The 20,608-nt window shown below is 39.5% G+C and overlaps 1 protein-coding gene across 3 annotated transcripts in view; it reads left to right on the top strand.

Moving 5' to 3' along the window:
* Positions 1-20,608, top strand: part of NALCN (sodium leak channel, non-selective) — a 295,723-nt gene that overhangs the window by 264,279 nt on the left and 10,836 nt on the right. For all 3 annotated transcript variants that reach the window (XM_021695963.1, XM_021695962.1, XM_021695964.1), the window contains 10 exons: positions 5,924-6,044; positions 6,129-6,227; positions 11,379-11,472; positions 11,978-12,084; positions 12,291-12,365; positions 13,109-13,228; positions 16,210-16,278; positions 17,199-17,347; positions 18,213-18,306; positions 19,931-20,063. In XM_021695963.1, the coding sequence (XP_021551638.1) occupies positions 5,924-6,044; positions 6,129-6,227; positions 11,379-11,472; positions 11,978-12,084; positions 12,291-12,365; positions 13,109-13,228; positions 16,210-16,278; positions 17,199-17,347; positions 18,213-18,306; positions 19,931-20,063 (1,061 nt within the window). The remainder of the gene's footprint in view (positions 1-5,923; positions 6,045-6,128; positions 6,228-11,378; positions 11,473-11,977; positions 12,085-12,290; positions 12,366-13,108; positions 13,229-16,209; positions 16,279-17,198; positions 17,348-18,212; positions 18,307-19,930; positions 20,064-20,608) is intronic.

Consider the following 20,608-nt stretch of genomic DNA (forward strand, 5'->3'; position numbering starts at 1 on the left):
AAAGCTAGAAGTGCCTAGTACCTTCTTTCTCATCCAGTTTATTAATGACCATGAATGAAATCTCTCAGTAGGCTTCATTGATGAACTGAGTGTCCTATTAACTTCGTTTGTCCTTTTAAGTAGTCATCTGTTTTCTTTTTATTTCATTTTACCTCTTAGAATAACAAGTGAACCACAGCGACGACTGTTTTTGTCACAATTGGTATGCTCTACTAAATGTCAGAACTCTTTCAAAGAAATTACATTTCACCCAGTTGTACCCTTAGGACTCATTGTGACCAGCTTTGGCATTTCTCTAATGTGAAATTAACTTTTATAAACAATTCAGTACAATTTATACTGGGTTTTAATTTTTTTAAATACCAAAGAATTATGAAAAAAAAAAGTTGAATTTGGATACGTGGCTTGAGCTGAGGAGGGATGTACATAACTCATGGAGATATCCTTATCCCAGTGCTTACTAGAAAAGCAGTCTAATTTACATTAAAATAAAATATTAAGGAAGCATAGAGTTTATTTTTTGTGAAGTGAAAATGCATTATTACACCATAAATAATTTATTCAGAGCAAGACATCAAATGAGATTTTTTTTTTTTACTACTGTTTTGGAATTTTGGCAAAAGCCTCCGAGCTGAGGTCACTAGGAGATAAAGTTTGATTATATTCCGAAGAGAGCAACATGCCATTTCCAGCAGCACTGACTAAAAGACCATCCACCTCCATCACCCAGCTCCCGTAAAAGGAAACGCTATGCTCAAAGACAGGGTCATGGAAGTGAAGGAATTCAGTAGACGGTGCCGTGGCTTCTGTACCTTCACTGTGGAGGAGGTTAGGGGTGCTTGTCTCCCCAGCCAAGTGAGGCCCCCCGTGGGGACTGTTTCATGTCAGAGACTAGCAAGGCGAGAAGAGATGCTCATGTAGGCAAGCTGCCCTTCACCATCTGGCAGGGCAGGGTTATTGGGTGTTTCTGGAAGCTCCGAGTCATCACTGCCTGGGGCCACCTGATCTGAGCCATCTTGATGGAACTCTGCTGCAAAAGGCTGTATGCTGGGGAGAGGGGGCTCTTGTTGGAGGGGCTGTGGGGAAGTTTCCAGGAATGAGAACTGAGGAATCACCCTCAGACAACCCTCAGCAGGAATGACACAATGGGGCACCCTCATGCTGGGGAATGTTTCAAGATATAGTCTATTAATAGAAAATTTGAGATACAGTAGAGCCAACAGATCAAGAGACAATTACCATTGAAGAGCTGGTTTGTTACTCATAGTTCCCAAGAGGATGGGGAGGCCACACAAGGAAGCACCAGGGTCAGTCACGAGGCCCAGGGGAGCTGTGGGAAGGAACCTTTATCGTGGTTTCCCTGAGTTGGGATGGGTGAGTCGGGCCGAGCAGGCTTAGGATTGGCTCGTTGAGGAACTTCAGTGGGCTCTTGGACACAGGTGCTGTCCCTAGTGGTCCGGTACCTGGTGATTCGGGCAGGTGGATGGTGGACTGGAGTGTGGAAGCCTGATAAAGGAGGTAGTTGGGGCTGTGGACTCTGGGTTGGTTGGCCTGTGTTTAAAAAAGCAAGCCCTAAAAACAACTCCTCCCAAGGAGGTGGGAGGGTGATGAGAGAGGTAGGAGGCCAAGGCAGGGTGATTCGGGCATTTTATCGAGCTGTCCAGAGCAAAGTGTGTCCATCATAGGCATGTAGGACAGACGTTAAAGTATCAAGTTTACAGAAGGTAGGAACATGGCAGACAACACACTCCATGAAAAGAATAGCTGTTGGGACCAAAGCAGCAGTGGCTGGTGTCCGCCAGTGTAAGATACATGGACTTGAACTCCATTTCTAAGTCATCACACCCCCTTCTTGTAAGAATCAGATGGTGGCCTGAAGGGGAGGAGGTTAACAGAGCAGCCAGCACTCTTCTTCCCTCCTCAAGCCGTGGATCAGGCAGAGCAGCTAAGAAAGATACTCTTGTACAGGTCACGAGAACAAAGGTTTGATGTAGGATGGAGTGGGCTTTTTAGAAGGAGACTCACATAACTGAAAGTGACCCAAAAGCTTTGGGATGTCCACAATGTCAGGAAGGGAGCTAGAAGCCTCTAGAAGGCAGTGTTGGGAGAAAAGTAAACCTGTTTCCAACCATACCCTCTGGCATCTAATCTGTTCCATAAAACCAGCTACCTGTGATTTTAAAAATTCATGCAATGTTTCATGTAAGTTATTATTAGAGGTTTCGAGTTTGACAGCACTTTAAAAGCATAAGCTGACAGAGGGGCATCACTTGAACACCATTACAATAGGGCTTGTCCATTGGTTCAGAATATTGTGACTTGGGTTAGTTTTAGGGAAATAAAAATCTTCTGTCAAACGAATGTCAACTATAACCACGCTAATTTTCACATTTTCCTTCGTTAATAAGCTCATCAAGAGTTAGCAGCCAAAATAATTTTATATTGGCAAACTTATGATTAAGAAAATAATTTATATCTTGGGAATTGGCATTGGGGAATTCTTTGATAATTATAATTGAGAAGGACATAAATATGCACTGCCTAATTCAGGAGACAGTCAGGCTTCCATATTCTCTGCTCAGATGAATACATTCATTTTCTTCTGAATCACTCAGACTTGATGAGATAAAAATTACCTTGTATATAATATATATACATATATTATAAATATTGTGTGTTTTGTTTTAAGCAGAAGTCTAGGACATAGGAAAATGGAATGCATCAAAGAAATATCAAAAATGAGTACTCAGTTTCAATAAATATATATCTTGAGTACTTACTGATCTCTAGACATTACTCTGTCACTGGGGACAAGCTGTGGTCCCCAACCCTTAGGAGCTTGAAGTGTAATGGAGAACAGAAATTAATATTACAAATAATGTAATACAATATGCTAAAGACTTTGATGCTACATAAATAAGCCTCTGAGCTCACTGGAAGCTTACCTGGAGTTTACCCCTAGGTAATTTTAAGTCATACCATGATACATTCTAGGCAGAAGAAGATCAGATTTTTGTAGAGTCTACAGCTCAAACAATTTGACTACGCTCTGTAAGGAAAATAATATAAATCTACCTTACTTTTGTTTTTTGGTTTTTTTTTAAGATTTACCCCTTCATTTAAGAGAGAGAGAGTGCATGAGCAAGGGGGAAAAGCAGAGGGAGAAAAGCAGTCTCCCCAAGCAGAGCCCAACGTGGGGCTCGATCTCATGATCCATGAGATCATGACCTGAGATGAAATTAAGATTTGGACACTAAACTGACTGAGCCACCCAGGCACCCCTTCCTTGCTTTTTTAAGTTTAACAGAAACATGATACTTCCAGGGTCTTGGAAGGGCCATTTTGGACAATGTCATCTCCTGCATTTCTCCATCCAAGGCCACAGGCTGAGCTTCTCTCCTCCTGGGGGTCCGATTCTTCCCAGAGGAGGAGCAACCCTCCTTATCACGACCTTGGGACCTTGGAGCACTTTTCACTGAGAGGTAGAAGATTAATGAAATTGTGAGGTCAGAAACCATGTCTTAGTTTTCTGAATTGGATAGACAAGATTATAATATTTTTTAAATTAACCAGAAAAGATTATATTTAAACAGGCTTCCAGATCAAGGAAGGACAACAGGAAAACTGACAACAATGGATTGTGTTTGGGATTTACTGAAGTCCTCTGTAGTTATAGGTAAAGTTTTAAACTTTCCAATTTTAGTAACATGAACAAAGCATACACAAACATCTTAGATGATTAAAACGGATACTTACTTTTTTAATGTGATGTATGGTTCCAACTAGTTAAGTCTATAATCCTCCATTTTATTTTTCTTGGTTTAGCCTAAAAGTGTATTTTTAACATATTCTAACTTCTAAAGGATGTGGAACATGAAAGTACTTTGGGTTGCTGCAAATTCAGCTAAAAAAGCACTTTTACATAAAGAAAATGGATGGGTAAGAAAGTTCAACATCAGATCTGAGAGCTGGCTTACTTGGCTTAAAAAAAAAAAAAAATCCTTATTCAATAAAACTGTAGCATCTGCAGAATCCTTACGGCTTCTGTCTGCTGTAAAATATTTTAAATTTAATTGAAACCCCTAAAGGAAAGGATGTTGGAAAAATCCAAGAGAATATGCTTGTACTTTCATACTTAAAAAATATAAATCAGAATCCCAAAATAGGAATTTCTGAGTGGGGTTTTTGCAGTATATGGAAAACATTTCTACCAATCAGCTTTAAATCTTTACGAGCAACTCAGTTTAGCTGTATGGTTTCTTATTAGATCCTCATTTATTTAGTATTTAAAAATATTTTTAAAAAGAAAACTTATAAAGGTGCATTGCATGATTGTTTCTATGATTTAAAAAATACATATAAAAGGTGGTAGAAAAATACTAACCCAGGTTTTCCCCAGAGTGTTGCCTTTTGTGAAGCTTAAATTTTGATAAATGAGCTAGCAGGAGGGCGCCTGGGTGGCTCAGTTGGTTAAGCGACTGCCTTCGGCTCAGGTCATGATCCTGGAGTCCCTGGATGGAGTCCCGCATCGGGCTTCCTGCTCGGCAGGGAGTCTGCTTCGTCCTCTGACCCTATCCCCTCTCAGGTGTTCTCTCTCTCTCATTCTCTCTCTCTCAAATAAATAAATAAATAAATAATCTTTAAAAAAATGAGCTAGCAGGAAAGAGAAATGATCAAACTATAATTTGGTTAAGCTTCTGTAGGTTTACTCTTCTTAGTAGTGCCAGGCCCAATTCGCCATCAAATTTAGGAAATACAGTAATAGTCATGACTTTCCATTGTGTAGTTGTCTAGATCTTATAATTATTTTCAATAGTCTAACAAGGGGGAAAAGAGAAAAACACTGAAATCTTTCTACTGACAACAAAAATGTTAGCTAAGACCCATAATGACTAAGGGAGATGTAATATATAGAAAAGATCCCTTTTTTCATGGGAAGAAAAAAGTAAAACATCAGAAAAACAAGAAATGACCCATCCCCCCTTCAAAAAATTTAATAGTGGAGACAGAGTGTGTTAGAAATCAGGAATCAGCTGTTGGTGTAGAAAGCATACTGCAGCGTGGGGGTCTACAAGAAGTCTCTGTTGAGAACACCCAGAGGTAATGAGAGAAAAAAAATCCCACTGGGAGAGAATGTTCTGGAAACATCTAGGCTATGAGCAAACACCTCTTGCCACTCAGTGACCTCTAAATGCGTCACTACTTTACAGCGTGATATTCCCATGACGTCAAGAATTAAGGAAAGTGGCCAGATTCTACTCTTTTTACACTTTCTATATTAACATCAGGAATTGTAGTTTACACCTGTAGAAGAGTTTTTCGGTTATAAAACTATTGCAAAATTCATACCCAGGGGCACCTGCGTGCCTCAGTCAGTTGAGCCTCAGATTTTTGGTTTCGGCTCAGGTCATGATCTCAGAGTCGTGAGTTCGAGCCCCACATCGGGCTCCATGCTCAGTTGGAAGTCTGCTTGAGATTCTCTCTCTGTTTCCCTCTGCCCCACCCCCCCACTCTCTCTCTCTCTCTCTAAAATAAATAAAGATATCTTTTTAAAAAATTCACACCCAGACTCCAGTGCCCCTTTGTGAGCATCTCCCATGCAGTTTGTAACTAGAAAGTGTGTTTCCAACCCTGGGTATAATCAGGACGAGCCAGAAACATCGCAGAACATCTAGAGCTAGAAGTTGAGTTTGTTGCCTTTTGTTGCCTCCTGCTAAGAATGCCCCATTATTACCCAAGAATTACATTTTAAAAAATTATAAGGCATTCATGCATTTTTATGATTGAGCAAACGAATGCCGTCTAGCCTACCTTCCAAATGATAAACATACCCCCTCACCTAAGACCGGAAAGAGCTACAGGATATTTGCCCTAGGCTGCTCCTCCTCGAATTTCACAGAGCATTCCTCTTTCTGACTTGCAGGGCAAATCCTCGGAATTTTAATTTTGACAATGTGGGAAATGCTATGCTGGCATTGTTTGAAGTGCTCTCCCTGAAAGGCTGGGTAGAAGTGAGGGATGTTATTATTCATCGTGTGGGGCCGGTAAGCAAGCACATGGAATCCTTTGAATGCTCAACAGCTGCTTTCCTTTGCTTTGATGAATAACCGTGTTTTTCATTTATACAGATGCATGGGATCTATATTCATGTTTTTGTATTCCTGGGTTGCATGATTGGACTGACCCTTTTTGTTGGAGTAGTTATTGCTAATTTCAATGAAAACAAGGTAAGCATTCTTGGTTTGAATACCGCAGGGTTTATTCCGTTCTAGCCACTTGCTTTGAGCTCTCTTTTTCTCCCACGGCATGAAGTCGCATTCAACCCCTAATGTGACTGGTGTAAATAATCTCTATAACTATTTGACAAGCTACCTCATCTCTGCCTTTCAGGCACACTATTTAAGAGCACGGTTCTCTTGCTAAATTTCCCCTTTTGGTAATGGTATCATTAATTCACTGACAACTGAAAGGCACATCTCCTGTTGTTCAAACGGAAAGGAGGGGCAGCAAGTTATGAAAATACAAGCTGAACTAAGGGACGCGCTGATTGCAGGTAATATTAACTTTCACACAATGTAAATTGGATGCTTTGTAACTCCAGAGGTGAACTCGGCATTTTGATGGGGCTGGGGGTGCAGGAGAAAATGTTCAATCCCAATTCACTGAATAAAAAGAAGATTTTCTAATTTCAGAGAAGAAATTTACATACTTTATGAACTCGGGAAACATTCTGAGATCATAACAGCTCTAATGATCAGTACAAGAGCTCCCAAATGGGAAAATGGCCAGCATAGTTTCCTGTCAAAAAGTGAGTTTGGGGGGAGAACATTCGACGTCATTCTTCTGGACATGGCTGACATGCCCCCTATTATGTAAGGGTCCAGTCTTCTGGAATCTTAATAATCGAGGTGCATACAGCTTTCGAGCACTTACTATGCACTAAGGTTGACATATGCTGTTTTCAATTCTCTCAACTCTTAAATGCACAGTGGAAGCGAAAACAGCTTACAGAGGTGACATAACTTGTCTGGGGCTTTTAAGGTGTAGAAAAGCCAGGGCCAGAATTCAGAAGTGGTGCCGACTCTGCAGAGTCTGAGAGTCTTCCAATTCAAGAGTATAAAAATGTCGACCATTGCCCTGCAGTGAATGAAAGCTAGACGTGCCGCACAGCACCGTGCTGCTCCTGGGATTCAGGGCTGGTACCGAATCGCACACAGCCACATCAGAGCCTGCTGGCGAGGGCAGCTTTACTTGGGACTCTATCATTCACGGCCCCCCCCCCAGGCTCCACACGTGTGGTTCCAGCTACTCAGTCAATTGCCACCTTTGATGTGTGCCTAATGAGGACCTCATTTCGTCCGGGCTTTCAAAGGGTGTGACTTAAAAATCCCCCTTTGGGTCCCAACACTACTCCGACCCACAGAAACATGGGATTTTAGTGTAAGAAAGAAGGATAGAGAGAGATCATATTGCCCAGCCCCCTATTTTACTATAACACATTCATAAATGAGTGTCTTTAAGCCCTACAGTGTGTTCAATTTAATACCAAGCAGAAGGAGGAAGATAGGTCTCTTTAGATGCCTTTGAGCCCTGCGCTAGAGCAGACACCGGGGATTCCTGAGTAAGAGCAGAAGCCAGTCAGTCAGTTAACAGAGAGCTTAGGCTCTGCTTGCTCAGAACACCGTGCTAGGCCCTCTGAGCAGACACCTGGTTTCAGGAGAATCAGGTCCTGATTTCAGAAGAATCAAATCAGCGACATAAATGCAACAACATAGATGTTCAACAACTAGAGACGAATATATAATCAATCGCAGCTCTTGAACTTAGAGGAATAGCTAAGTAAGCAGAGTGTCGGGAGGTTTACTCACAGTACTGGTTGTATTTCTGTTCTGAGGGAAGAAAGAAGCATCTTGGCTTGGGTAAGGGGAACGTGGACATAAGCTCAAGTGGGTGCTTAGAGAAAGAGGGAAAGTAGAAGAAATGACATTACCAGACATTACAAACTTGATTATTTAATTGGAGATCCAAATTTCTGAATTCTATGAACCATTTAGAAGAGATCTTTTTTTTCTGTAAGCTTTTCAGAGGGTAGTACGTGAGCTGCTGTATAACAGCATTTATTCATTTATCATTCAGTCATTCGACAGATTTCTTTGAGCACTTACTGGTGCCAGACACTGCTCTTGACCCTGGGGACACAAGAAGCTAAACACACGAACTAAACACTAAACACATAAAGATTTCTGCCCTCCTGGAGCTCACATGCTAATGGTCATATCCAAAGGTATGTGAGCAGATTTCCAAATATATAGGCAGTGGGGAAATATAAAGATATGGGAAATAAGGCAAGCTTTGGGGGCAATGTTTTCACAATTCAGAATTATGGAAAATTATGTCTTCCCTAGAAAATGGAACCCTGTCTAAAAAGTTCAAAGTCTATACTAGTAATATATGTATTTTTAATTTCTTGATTATGAGATAACAGTTTGATTAATAAACTTAATTTCACAATAATAAGCTTTCAGAGGTTTTCAGGTATTAACAAACAGATGATACCACCATGCTTATTAGTCTTTTGGATCATTTCAGAGTTCAACTTTCTAAAATAATTTGTTTTGTATAATTAAGGAATAATATGAATGTGTGTTACACCCAGAGAACCCAAAGAATTTGTTTGCAGTTAGTGAGAAAAATGGTTTAGCAATACTAATATTAGAAAAATTAACTTAAAACAAATACCATTATTAGGAATAAACAGTGTAATTAAATAATTCCAAAAGAAGCTAATCCCTAGTGAAGTATAGAACTCCTGAACCATAAAATATATGAAGAAAAAATGATCCAAATTATTTTAAAAAGCTAGCAAGTCCAAATCATAGTGAAAGATATTAACATATTTCTCTAGGAAACTCATAGACAGAAAAAAAAAAGAAAATATGAGATTTGACACAATAAAAACATTTGATCTACTGGACATAAAAAGAACCCTGACCCCAGTAATTTTCAAGTATAAAATGTACCCTCTACAAGGTCATAAAATAATACCAAAAAATTGATAATGTACAGATACATCTACAATAATAAAAAAAGATGACAAAAATCCCTCATAAGTTGAAGATGTTAAGACAACATTCTGAATAATTTATGAGTCACTGAAGAAATCAATAGGAAAGCACAAGTCATTTAGATAAATCATTTATAAAAATCATAGATGAAAGCTCGCAAGATACAGGTAAATCAGTAGAGGGAAATTTACAACTATAAGTGTACATTTTTTAAAAAATCAAAGATTAATTAATTAGTAATATGTCACATATCCAAATCAATAAATTATAATAAGAACAACAAAGTAAAATGGAAGAAAGTAACAAAGATAAGGACAAAAATTAATTATATAGAAAACAAAGATATGATAAAAGATTCAAGAATGACAAAAACAGATTCTTTAAAAAAATTAAATTGATAAACCTCTCTCAAGGTTAAGCATGAACAAAAATGTGGAAAAGGAAAATAAACAAGCTATAGTGAGTCAAACAGGTTAGGTAATGATACAAGGACAGAAAGTTAAACTTACAGAACAAAACCGAAAGTCATAGGAGGCACAGGTATATGTAAAACAGAAGTAGCACAACAAATCAGTGGAGAAGATGAGACCATCAGTAAGTGACGCTGGGGTCATTGAGTGTCTAGATAGAAGAAACTAAACAGAGATCTCTACCTCACAGCATACTCAGAAATGAATTCCAGAAGAATGAAAGACCTAGCTATGAAAAACCATTTGTCAACCATGTAGAATTTATTTTTGACCCTGCCGTAGTTGTGGATTTCTTGACTTTAACCACAAATTGGAATCCATAAAGAAAGAAATTTATAGATTAGGTTACATTAAAATGAAAAGTTCCTGAGAGATAAGAGACGTGATAAGCAAACTTTTTTTTAAAAAGCATGCTGAGACTAAGAGGAAATATTTACAACTCATATAACTGACAGAAGATTAATATCCAGAATATATTAAGAATTTCTATAACACATCTGAAAGTAAATATCCAAATACAAAAATGAGCAAAGAATATGAACAGGCAATTCACATAGGAAGATACAGAAATCACTCCCCCATTTATACACATAAAAAATGTTTCATCTCACTGATATTAGAACTAAATTACATACATTTCCCACCCATTGTGGCCAAATTTAAATGTCTGATAATATCAAGTATTGGCAAGAATATTAGGACATGAATACTTGGAGATTGCTAGCAGCAAATTTTCTTGGTTATTCCTCTTTGGACAGTAACTTCACAATATCTGAAAAACATAGAGATGCATAAATCCCTAACCCCAGCAATTCCTCTCCTAGAGATTTGCTATCAAGAAAGTCTCATAGATGTTCACCATGAGGTAATACATGTGTGCTTATTGCAACATTTTTATAGTAATATAAACCTAACTTCTGATATATTTGTACAGTGAGATACTCTGAACAGTTAAACCAATTGGGTCTAGTGTCTAGTTGTATGCACAACATAGTGTTCAGTGAAGATAAAAACAAACTGCATAAATAAGCACAGATTGGATACCATTTATATAAATTTTTGAAATTCAAAACAAATATGTTCTTATGTATTGATACATACACAAACAGTAAAATCTGAAAACATCGTGAGGGGGACATACTCTTGAAGGACAGTAATTAGCTCTGTAGAAATAAAGGAAGAACGGGAGTGGGGGTGGGTGGGTTTTTTTTTTCCAGTTCTGCCTGTATAATATAGCATAATAAAATGTTATGCAATATAATATATATGGATATAGCATTTTAATGAAGTACTCCTATATATATGCACACACATATATATAATAAATAATATTTTATCTCATTTAGACATTTGTCACAGCATTAATTCTTCAAGATTCAAATTCTGTGACTTCATATCACTTGAAAATAGTTTTTTTATTGTATGTATCAGAATGATTTAAAAAAAAAAAAAGGACACAATCACCTTAACCAGAAGCAACAGATAGACAAGCTACAGTTTTGCTGCAGCATTTCCCACAATGAAACGAAAGGAAACTAACCACTTATTAGAGTGGGTATCCCTTTTTGAAAATTTGATTGTGTAGAGAACCTTCTTTAGATTTTCCCAAACCTGAATATTATACATCTTCAAAGATGCCAGTTGAAGACCACCCTTTTGGGGACTCCTCTTAAGACCACATTTGAGAATTCTGACCATGCCTATCGAACCATCATGGTATTTGAAGAATATCTTTATTTCACACCCCCAAATTAGTCCTGTTGGTATCACCACCGCATTTGCAATGTCCTCAGTGTGGAGTAGACGACATAAGGCCTTTTTCTGCTTTCCTTTGTTTATTAAGGGGACAGCTCTGCTGACTGTAGATCAGAGAAGATGGGAAGATCTGAAGAGCCGACTGAAGATAGCACAGCCTCTTCATCTCCCACCTCGCCCGGGTATCAAAGATGCTCTGATTTTATTCATGTTGGGCACCAGTGTTCATGATTCCCCAGGAGTCTAAGATTTCAATTAAAATAATAATCGTGAGGCCACTAGGCGGTTGTGCATAAGTTAATATAGAAACAGGCTCCAAACTACAGATCTCTCCATAGGCTATTAAAATCAACCACCCAAAGGCTGTGCTTCAGTGCTCTCAGGATAAGCCCTAATGAAAAAATGAATTTTTAAATAAAATATATTTGTGCTTGTCTTTTAAACATATGAGTGAAATGTATTAAACTGACAGAAATTGAATGATGCGGTTCTCCTTCCAATACGGACGGCGTCATGCACCGTCGTTTTAAATATTCAGAACCAGCCATTCCTGCAAAACACCACACAATAGATTGAACTATAGGGGCAAAAAAAGTAATGAGTTTTAAAATGAGCATTAAAGGAAATGAAAGACAAGTAAATGTGACCTATGTCTGAAATGCCCTTGCCTCAACCTCTCTTTTGCAGATAATGATGGTTTTAGAGCTAAGATGTATGACATAACCCAGCATCCATTCTTTAAGAGGACAATTGCATTGCTTGTCCTGGCCCAGTCAGTGCTGCTGTCCGTCAAGGTACTTTTCTTTCACGCTGAAACTCTGGGAAGGACTTGTTTGTTCATTGGTGCATCCAAGAATATCGCAAGGGGCCATATCCGTTCACAGTCTATGTTTTTTAAAAAAATTAAAAATCACAGTCATGTTCTAATGAGAGAAAGAGAGGAAGGTCTTGATGTGTCTGATGGATGCAGACAAAGACCAGTGTGCTGTTTGTCTTACAGTGGGACGTGGAGGACCCAGTGACCGTTCCTTTAGCAACAATGTCGGTTGTTTTCACCTTCATCTTCGTTCTAGAGGTACGGTAATGAGCCAGCAGGCCCTGGGGGCTGCAGTGGGCATTGCAAAGTAGAGCAGTGTCCTCCTTTGATGGCGCCCATGTTCAGCTCTGTGTTCCATTGTTTTTGAAGTTTTTTTGTGGGGGAGAGGGGTGGCATGCTCATAAGATATTTTCCTTTTGGGGCTGTGAACAAAGATTTCACTTTATATGTCAGATTTGCCTAACGGCAGAAATCGCTAACTGCTGTTGATTGTTGTATCTGAATGTTGGCCTGTCTGGTTATGTGAGTTCAAATATTTGTAGCGAACTGCACATACCACTGTAATTCAGGGACTCAAATCGCAATGTTGTGGCCAAGGGAGTTAGCCCAGAAAGGATTATTTTAATATATGGTCCGTATAATATCACTTTCCAGCGTAATCTTCTTTGAAATACAAGCAGATTCTTATTTCACCCTGTACAGGTTGATGTTTCCCAAAATCAATGGTCTTTTACTTGAGGAAGAAAAACGTCCTGCTATCAGAACTAGTTGTAAAACAAGGAGAAAAGAGCCTGGAGAATATAGATTTGTAACCTACCAAGCTTTAAAATTTAGATAGATAGAGCTATTTCTATATCTCTGTATCTTTATCTATCTATCTCTTGGTAATAAATTCTTCTCTTTGGTTCCTACCTCCTTTTAAAAATGTGCCTCAAATTCACACATTTAAATATATGCTGCACACTCAGCTTCTATTTACTGTCTTCCTTATCTTCCCCCAGGTTACGATGAAGATCATAGCAATGTCACCTGCCGGCTTCTGGCAAAGCAGAAGAAACCGATATGACCTGCTGGTGACGTCGCTTGGCGTGGTCTGGGTGGTACTTCACTTTGCCCTCCTGGTATGCATATAATTCAAGTTTATTTTAGTTGATAACTTGGGTTCCGGTAACCCTGTTTCCGGTCTCATTTCAGTCCGTGTCAGCCTACCCTCAAGTGTCAGATTAACCTCCCTACATCCATCCTTGCCCGTGACGGGCCCTCAGGCGAGCTTGCACAGACAACCCCCCACACTCTTCCCACAGACAAAATCTGGCCCTTCGGAGTCCTAGAGTGGGTGAATCAGAAGAAGAACCTTTAAGATCTCTGGTTTAACTCTCATTTTCCCAAAGGATAAAAATGAGAGAGAGAGAGACAACAATGGAAACAGAGATTATGAGAACTGCCTAAATTCACATACAAGCTGGTATCAGAAGGCTCAAACCCAGTTTTCTGAACTGAAGTGTAGCATCCATGCCTCTACGTTCTACTCAGTATTTCACAGTAGGATTCTCAGGCACTTTTGCTGCCTTATTTCCTACTGACATCCAGCTGCCATTTCTCTAAAACCCATCATTCCCAGTGTCTATACCTGAGTTCTCAATAGTTTGCCTAAAATGCCTCCACCCTCCATGTAGTCTGAGGTCCAGCTCAAAATCTATACCCGTGGGTGTGCTTGACTGAGATCTAGAACTGTGTTGCCCAATAAGAACAAAATGTGGCCATGGATATAATTTCAAATATTCTAGGAGCCACATTAAAAAAATAAAAAAGGAACAGATGTTAACTTAATAATGTATGTTAACCTACCATATCCAAAATATTATCATTTTAACATATCAGCAATATAAAAATTACTCAGGAGAGAGATTACATCCTTTTTTGTACTAAATCTTTGAGTGTGTGTTTTACATTTATAGCACATCTTAATTTAGACTCACTGCATCTCAAGGGTTCAGTAACCACATGTGGCTGGTGGCTGCCATACTGGACAGCATAGCTCTAGACGGCCCTACTCTGGGCTCCACCATTTTCCAGCCTCAATCAGGTTATTTGTCATCAGTGATCCTTTGTTCCCTGCTATGAACTTGGGGATATGAACTTCATAATTTATCCATTCCGTATGAGCATTACAGAGATCAAGCACGTGAAGTTCTTGTAACTGTAAAGAGTATACAAACTCATAACACATTCTTATAAGTACCTTCTTTTTTTAGTCTTCTTTGATCCCAGACATAAATAATTTTATCAGATTTCCCTGCTCTCTTCTATCCATTCTCCGATCCTCTCCAATGTTAGAGTCACACCAGAAAAGATCCATCACACCCAGAACCCATTTACACATTACAGAGGGCGTACTTTCGTATGAAATTGCTGTGCTCCGGCAGGTAGGTATTGAGTGTACTTCTTAAAACAACTGTCACTTCAGTGTCAGGGGCTGTGCTGAACCTTGGTGGGCTCTCAGTCACCCTGATCCATTTCCTCCAACGATAAATGGTTTTGATCACTAAAGATGTGCAAGTCACCATGCTGGGAATGGAGAAGAATGCAGTGAACAAAACAAAGGCATGTTTTGTTTTATTTTAAAGTTTTAAGGCAGAGTATTTAGTCATGATCAAGAGGTTGGGGGGACTTTGGGACAGCTGCAGGTAGGCATTCATGGAAGGCTCCCAAGTCAATGAGAGTTATAGCCATAGTGAGGCAGATGGAGGAGAGACACATATTCTTGGGATGACACAAGGTAGTGGGAGGTGGCTTCATCAGAGAGGTCCTAGAAACTGTCCCTACAGAAGTGATGGCTACCGGGTTCAGTCTGTAGGACGAGGGGCATGTCAGCGGCTGTCCCTATGATGGAACACTGCGGGAGGGAAACAGTGCCTGGAGTAGAAGGAGCAAGGGAAACACGGCACGAGATCTGGATGGCACCTCTCAGGACCCGGCAAAGGATGGGGGTCATCCTCGTAGAAGCCATTGGGTGTCGTCACTTCCAGAATGCAAGGTGAGAAGCCATCTATAACAGATTTGGAATTAATGTAGAAAGGGGCAGCCAGGTCCATGTTTTTATCTTTCCCTAGACAAATGGAGCCAAAAGCTACTTGGTCCAAGCAGAAGAGTAGAGCAGGCTTCCTAATTCCGGATGTCCTAGAGAGGACATCTCACACCAAAAAGACCAACTTGCCTGTTCTCCCTGACCACTTTTGTTCTCCTGAAGAACCTCCAGTTCTGGAAGGATGCTCATCCTCCATGCAATTTTGCAGTGGTCTATTGTGAAGGAAGATGCAGTCCTGTTCCCACCCAAAGTTATTTCTATGTAGACACATTCAATTCCTTCTACCTCAAGAATATCACCAGACCCCCTTCCCGGGGGCCCATATGTGACTGTTGTCACTTGGCTAGGCAAGGCTCCTCGAGAAAAATCATGCTTTGGCATGAGTTTAATGCCACAGTTGTTATTGCGGTTCTAGCTGATGGGCTCTTTGTTTCCAAGATGAAGCTTTCTTAGTCATAAAGCAGACCCAGTCATCTCTTGCTGCCAATTGCATACTTGAAGAATGAGCTGGATGTGTTTCTGGGCAGGGTAGACATCTCTGAAATCGGCTTACAGGAATGTGGCTGGCTGGTCTCCAGAGTCTCCAGAGACCTACAGAGAGGGGAAAGCTGACCTCCCACCATCTTTTCCAACACCACACCTCCTCCTTTGCCAGGACTCCTGCATTTCCAGTCTCACTTGGCTTCCTCATGTTGCCTTGGTACCCTAAGTTTTTCTTGCTCCTCAAAGGAGCTGGTCACTATTTTATGTAAAATAAGTTTTAAAATACAGAATTCAGCTGAGCAAAACAGGGAGCGAAGTTTCATTTAAGATTTGATTTTATAGCTAATATTTATTCATGAGTTTTGGCAGTGACCTTTTCAACACCTTTTAAAGATAAATTTCTTATAAGAATTTCACATTTTATTAAACTAATTACTCAGTAGACTTCACAGAAGACTTAAAATGAAAACTGGAACTGTAACAAGATCTTTTGTGCACATTATGAGTGGCTCTCTTCTTTTTAAATTTCAGAACGCATATACCTACATGATGGGTGCCTGCGTGATTGTCTTCCGGTTTTTCTCTATCTGTGGAAAGCATGTGAGTACATTGTAAAGGATACTATCAAAGGTTACATATACACAGAAAAAAAGAGTGAAGCCTAATTGACTTCAGCTGTCCTTCTCGGTCTTGGAAGTTAACAAATTGCTGGTCATCCTAAGTCCAAATGAGCAAATATTAAATATTAAAATGCATCAGTAGCTTAGTTATCTTGTGATATGTTTCCTGATATTTATGTTGTTTTATTTATTCTTCATATTTGCTAGATGAACTCAATCATCAACTAAAGATAACATACTGGGCATGAAAGCAAAAGCCAATGGTTTTCCTTAATACTTCTTTATTTTTATTGTTTTTATTTGTAATAAAGTTATTTTACTGCAAAGAAAAATAATCTTTAATGAAGCTTCATGATTCTGTGATCCCAGATTTCTTCATATTTTTTCTTGTTCGTGCATACACTCGGCATCTATTTGTCATTTTTTAAAGTTGCTTCCTTTTTTATTAGTGACATTATTTCATAAACATTCCATACATGCACATGTTCAGTACATTCAATGTTTGATGCTATTTAGCATTTTGTCATTGTTTAGGCTTGTTTCTGTGAACATCTGTTTGTGGAAGAATCCTGTCTACGTGATGGGATAGGCCAAAAATGGACAGCCCCCCCTCATAGAAACTTAGGCAGCAAGAGAAGAGAAAACAGGAAGCTAGGAATTTTAGGGAGGGGCTTTTATTAATTTGGCTGAAAAGGCTGAACAGTTTGAAATACAAGTTGAATTTCTCTCTCTTTTTTTGAATAATATTCAGATTTAATACCCTTTAATAAGAATTAATTCAAAGCAGTCGTCAAATGAAGGTCACTCTTGTGCCAACCTGCGTACCTGTCATTCACTTCCCAGGTTGGCCCGGTTAAGTGAATTAAATATTCATTTTCCCCTCCCCATCTTCATCTACAGGTAACGCTAAAGATGCTCCTCCTGACTGTAGTCGTCAGCATGTATAAAAGCTTCTTCATCATAGTGGGGATGTTCCTATTGCTCTTATGTTATGCTTTTGCCGGAGTTGTTTTATTTGGTACTGTGAAATATGGAGAGAATATTAACAGGTGGGTGTATATTTATCTTTCTATTCATTTATCAAGCAAACTTTTTTAGTCATGAAATCATGAATAAAAAATCCAAATGACTTTTGCCTGTTGGAGACAAAAGGGAAGGGGGAAGCGATCAGTTGGAAACAAAGACAAAATAAAATGGCCAAATTTTAAATCACATTTTTCTAATTAAAAATAGCCTACATATTGACTTTAGAAACCTTATTTCCATAATACTCCCATAATGTAACACAAATCCATAATTCCAAATCTACCACCATGCAGGAATAACCACTTCTAATATCCTGGCGAATTTCTATCCATCTACTGCCAAAAAACAATATATTCTTTTTTTAATTACACTTTAAAATGACTTTGGGTTTTCCTTTTTCTTTTCTTTTTAAAACAAAACATGGGAAGTCCTAACTCCCAAAATGGTTACTATGTATGAAAAGCATTTTTCAAAGATTATCTTAAATTCTGTGGAAGCGCCTCATAGATGTTTTTTAAAACGTAATTACACAACAAATTAAATACAAATGTGTCTTGTTGCAGATATTACTTACTTGATCCGTGGCAGCTCTGCATTTTATAGCAAACTCCACGTGAACGAAGGAATCACTTTTACTTGTCAAAGCTGGGACCCTCAGTGATTCAAGATGCATGGCCACAGATTGGTGGCACCATGCTAGGGTTGGGTTATTCAGACCGCTATGCTTAAGGGCAAGTATGAATAACAAGCAAATTAAGAGGGTATAGCCTTTAGACATGGTAACTTAGCAACCAAATTTGTTCCAAAAGCTACCTGTTTTAGTGGGGACACCTTACTACTTCATGACAAACCATATTACCCACGTTCTGGTTTTTCTTCCTTACATAGGCATGCCAACTTTTCTTCAGCGGGAAAAGCCATCACTGTACTATTCCGAATCGTCACAGGCGAAGACTGGAATAAGATTATGCATGACTGTATGGTAAACTTCTCTTCATCCCTAACAGTGCCTCAACTTAGAACCAAATGAAACTCTTCACTATGCAACATTGGCAAGCGTCATCCTCGTTAGCATCAAGACTTTGTGTACAAAACACATAGCCTGGCCGTTTAGTTCATAAAATTGCATTCTTTTCCATTACAGTGTTTGGATATCCAGTGAACCCAGCTTGAGTTATTGTAGTTCCATTTGGCAATCCGAATTATGTGGACATTGTTCCTTCCCTCCTACCTTTAACATTTTGGCAGTCAAGTACAGCCAGGGGAGTTCTGCTTCTTTAACTGAATTTACTCAACAGATATTCCCTGAGCGCCTGGTTTATACTGGGCGCTATGCTAGGTGCTAGGTCTCCCATGATTCCAGGGCATACTCAAGGAGCTTACAGCCAGGCTCGGAGTTACACCGTCCCCTTGGTTCCTCTCTCCTCCTCGCTGCCCCTCCCATCTCCAGTGCAACGTGGGCTCCATCAGGAGTCCCGCCCCACGCTAAGACTGCGGTGATATGTTCCTACAGCACTCTGTGTTTCTCCTTTGTAGCATGTATACCCACTGTAGTGAGTTACTCACTTGATTATTTCATCTCTGTTTCCTCTCTCACAACCTCAAGAACAACGCTGTCCAGGAGAAATTTCGGCAATGCTGCTGGCAATCTGCTCTTTCCCATTCAGTAGCCCTATGTGGTTACTGAGCCCTTGAAATGTGACTAGTGCACCTGAGCAACTGAATTCTAAATTTTATCTAACAGTGTTTGATGTTCATTAACGTACATTTACATTTTAACAGCCACACGCAGTCCGTGGCTCCCATAGAGCTCTAGACCAGCAGCAACATGAAGGAGGGACAGAGTCTATGTCTTGCTTAGGCTTGTCTGTCTCCAACACTGGGTAGAAATCTAGCACATAGTAGGAGCTAAAGAACTCTATGTGTGAATGAACAGGGACAGAATTTACCGAATCAGATATAATAGAAGGCAGGATTAAATAAGTTCTAAATGAAGAACAAGCAGAGTGCTATGGGAATGTAGTCTCTCTGGCTGAAAGAGACCAGGTCTCTCAGAGGTGTTGGCATTTTATTGGGCCACTGAGGACAGGGAGGCTTTTGATAACCTGAGCCTTGTGCTCTTCTGTAATGTCCCAGAAATGTGCTCCAGGAATGAGGATTACTGGTTTCTTCTTACACAGTTTGAATGTGAGTCTGCTACGTATAACAAATCTTCATAAATCTTAACCCATTAGTTAGGTCAGAGAAGTCTTTTAGATGCCTTTTTCTTTGACTTTGTGTAGTTCCCATCAGAGTGACTACTTAGCATTCAGGACTAGTGGAGGTGACAGAAAGAATGTCTCTTGGAAGAAACCGGTTCATTTTCATTGTGCTTCTAAAATGGCAGTGAACTTGGGATTCTCCGAGACTGGAAGTGTAGAATAAATGAAATATTCTTTTTGATTTTTGCCACGGGTGATGTACTCAATGTATGTGGCTTCTGAGAGACTAACTTTGAAATTAGTTATATTTTCTGTGCAGAGGAATAGTTCCCTCACTTCAGCGGACGCACAGAAATTTGTATTCTTCACTCTCATCCCTCCTCCCTGTCCCCTGTGGCCCTGCAGGTCCAGCCTCCCTTTTGCACTCCAGATGAATTCACATACTGGGCAACCGACTGCGGAAATTATGCTGGGGCGCTTATGTATTTCTGTTCATTTTATGTCATCATTGCCTACATCATGCTAAATCTGCTTGTAGGTAAGTGATGTTCGTTGAATATGTTTTAATATCCTTAAGCTCAGGTACTTAGATAATTACGTACAATTTGCAAGTAATTATCCCAAATTGCTCGGGGCGGGTGTTTCATGGCATTAATTATAAATTGTTGCCTCTCAATCCAGAAGCTGAAAAGACCTTTGAAAGGTATGTAAATGACAGTTGATTGCAATTTCAAGAGTTGTCCTATTAATTATGATCATTAATTTCAAAAGAGCTCTTCTCACGTGTTGAGTTGAACAAATCTCAGGGAGGGCTACCTTTAGGGCCTCGAAAGATCACAGGTACGTTTTTGAAAGATACATGGTGTTCACCCAGGTGTGGGGCCACCCAGAACCCAATCTGACCTTTACAAACTGCCCTGGAACTGTCAACTAAGAGTGAAAGCCAGATGGCATGGATATCTCTACACACAGAAGGTCTGTTTTTGCTCATGACCCTCATGTTTTGGAAAAGGCAGAAGATGGATAAATAGCTTAGTCCAAGTGTAAGATATGCCAACTTGGAAAACACACTAAAAGCACTTT

The sequence above is a fragment of the Neomonachus schauinslandi genome, chromosome 3 (assembly GCF_002201575.2).
Source record: "Neomonachus schauinslandi chromosome 3, ASM220157v2, whole genome shotgun sequence".
NCBI lineage: Eukaryota > Metazoa > Chordata > Mammalia > Carnivora > Phocidae > Neomonachus > Neomonachus schauinslandi.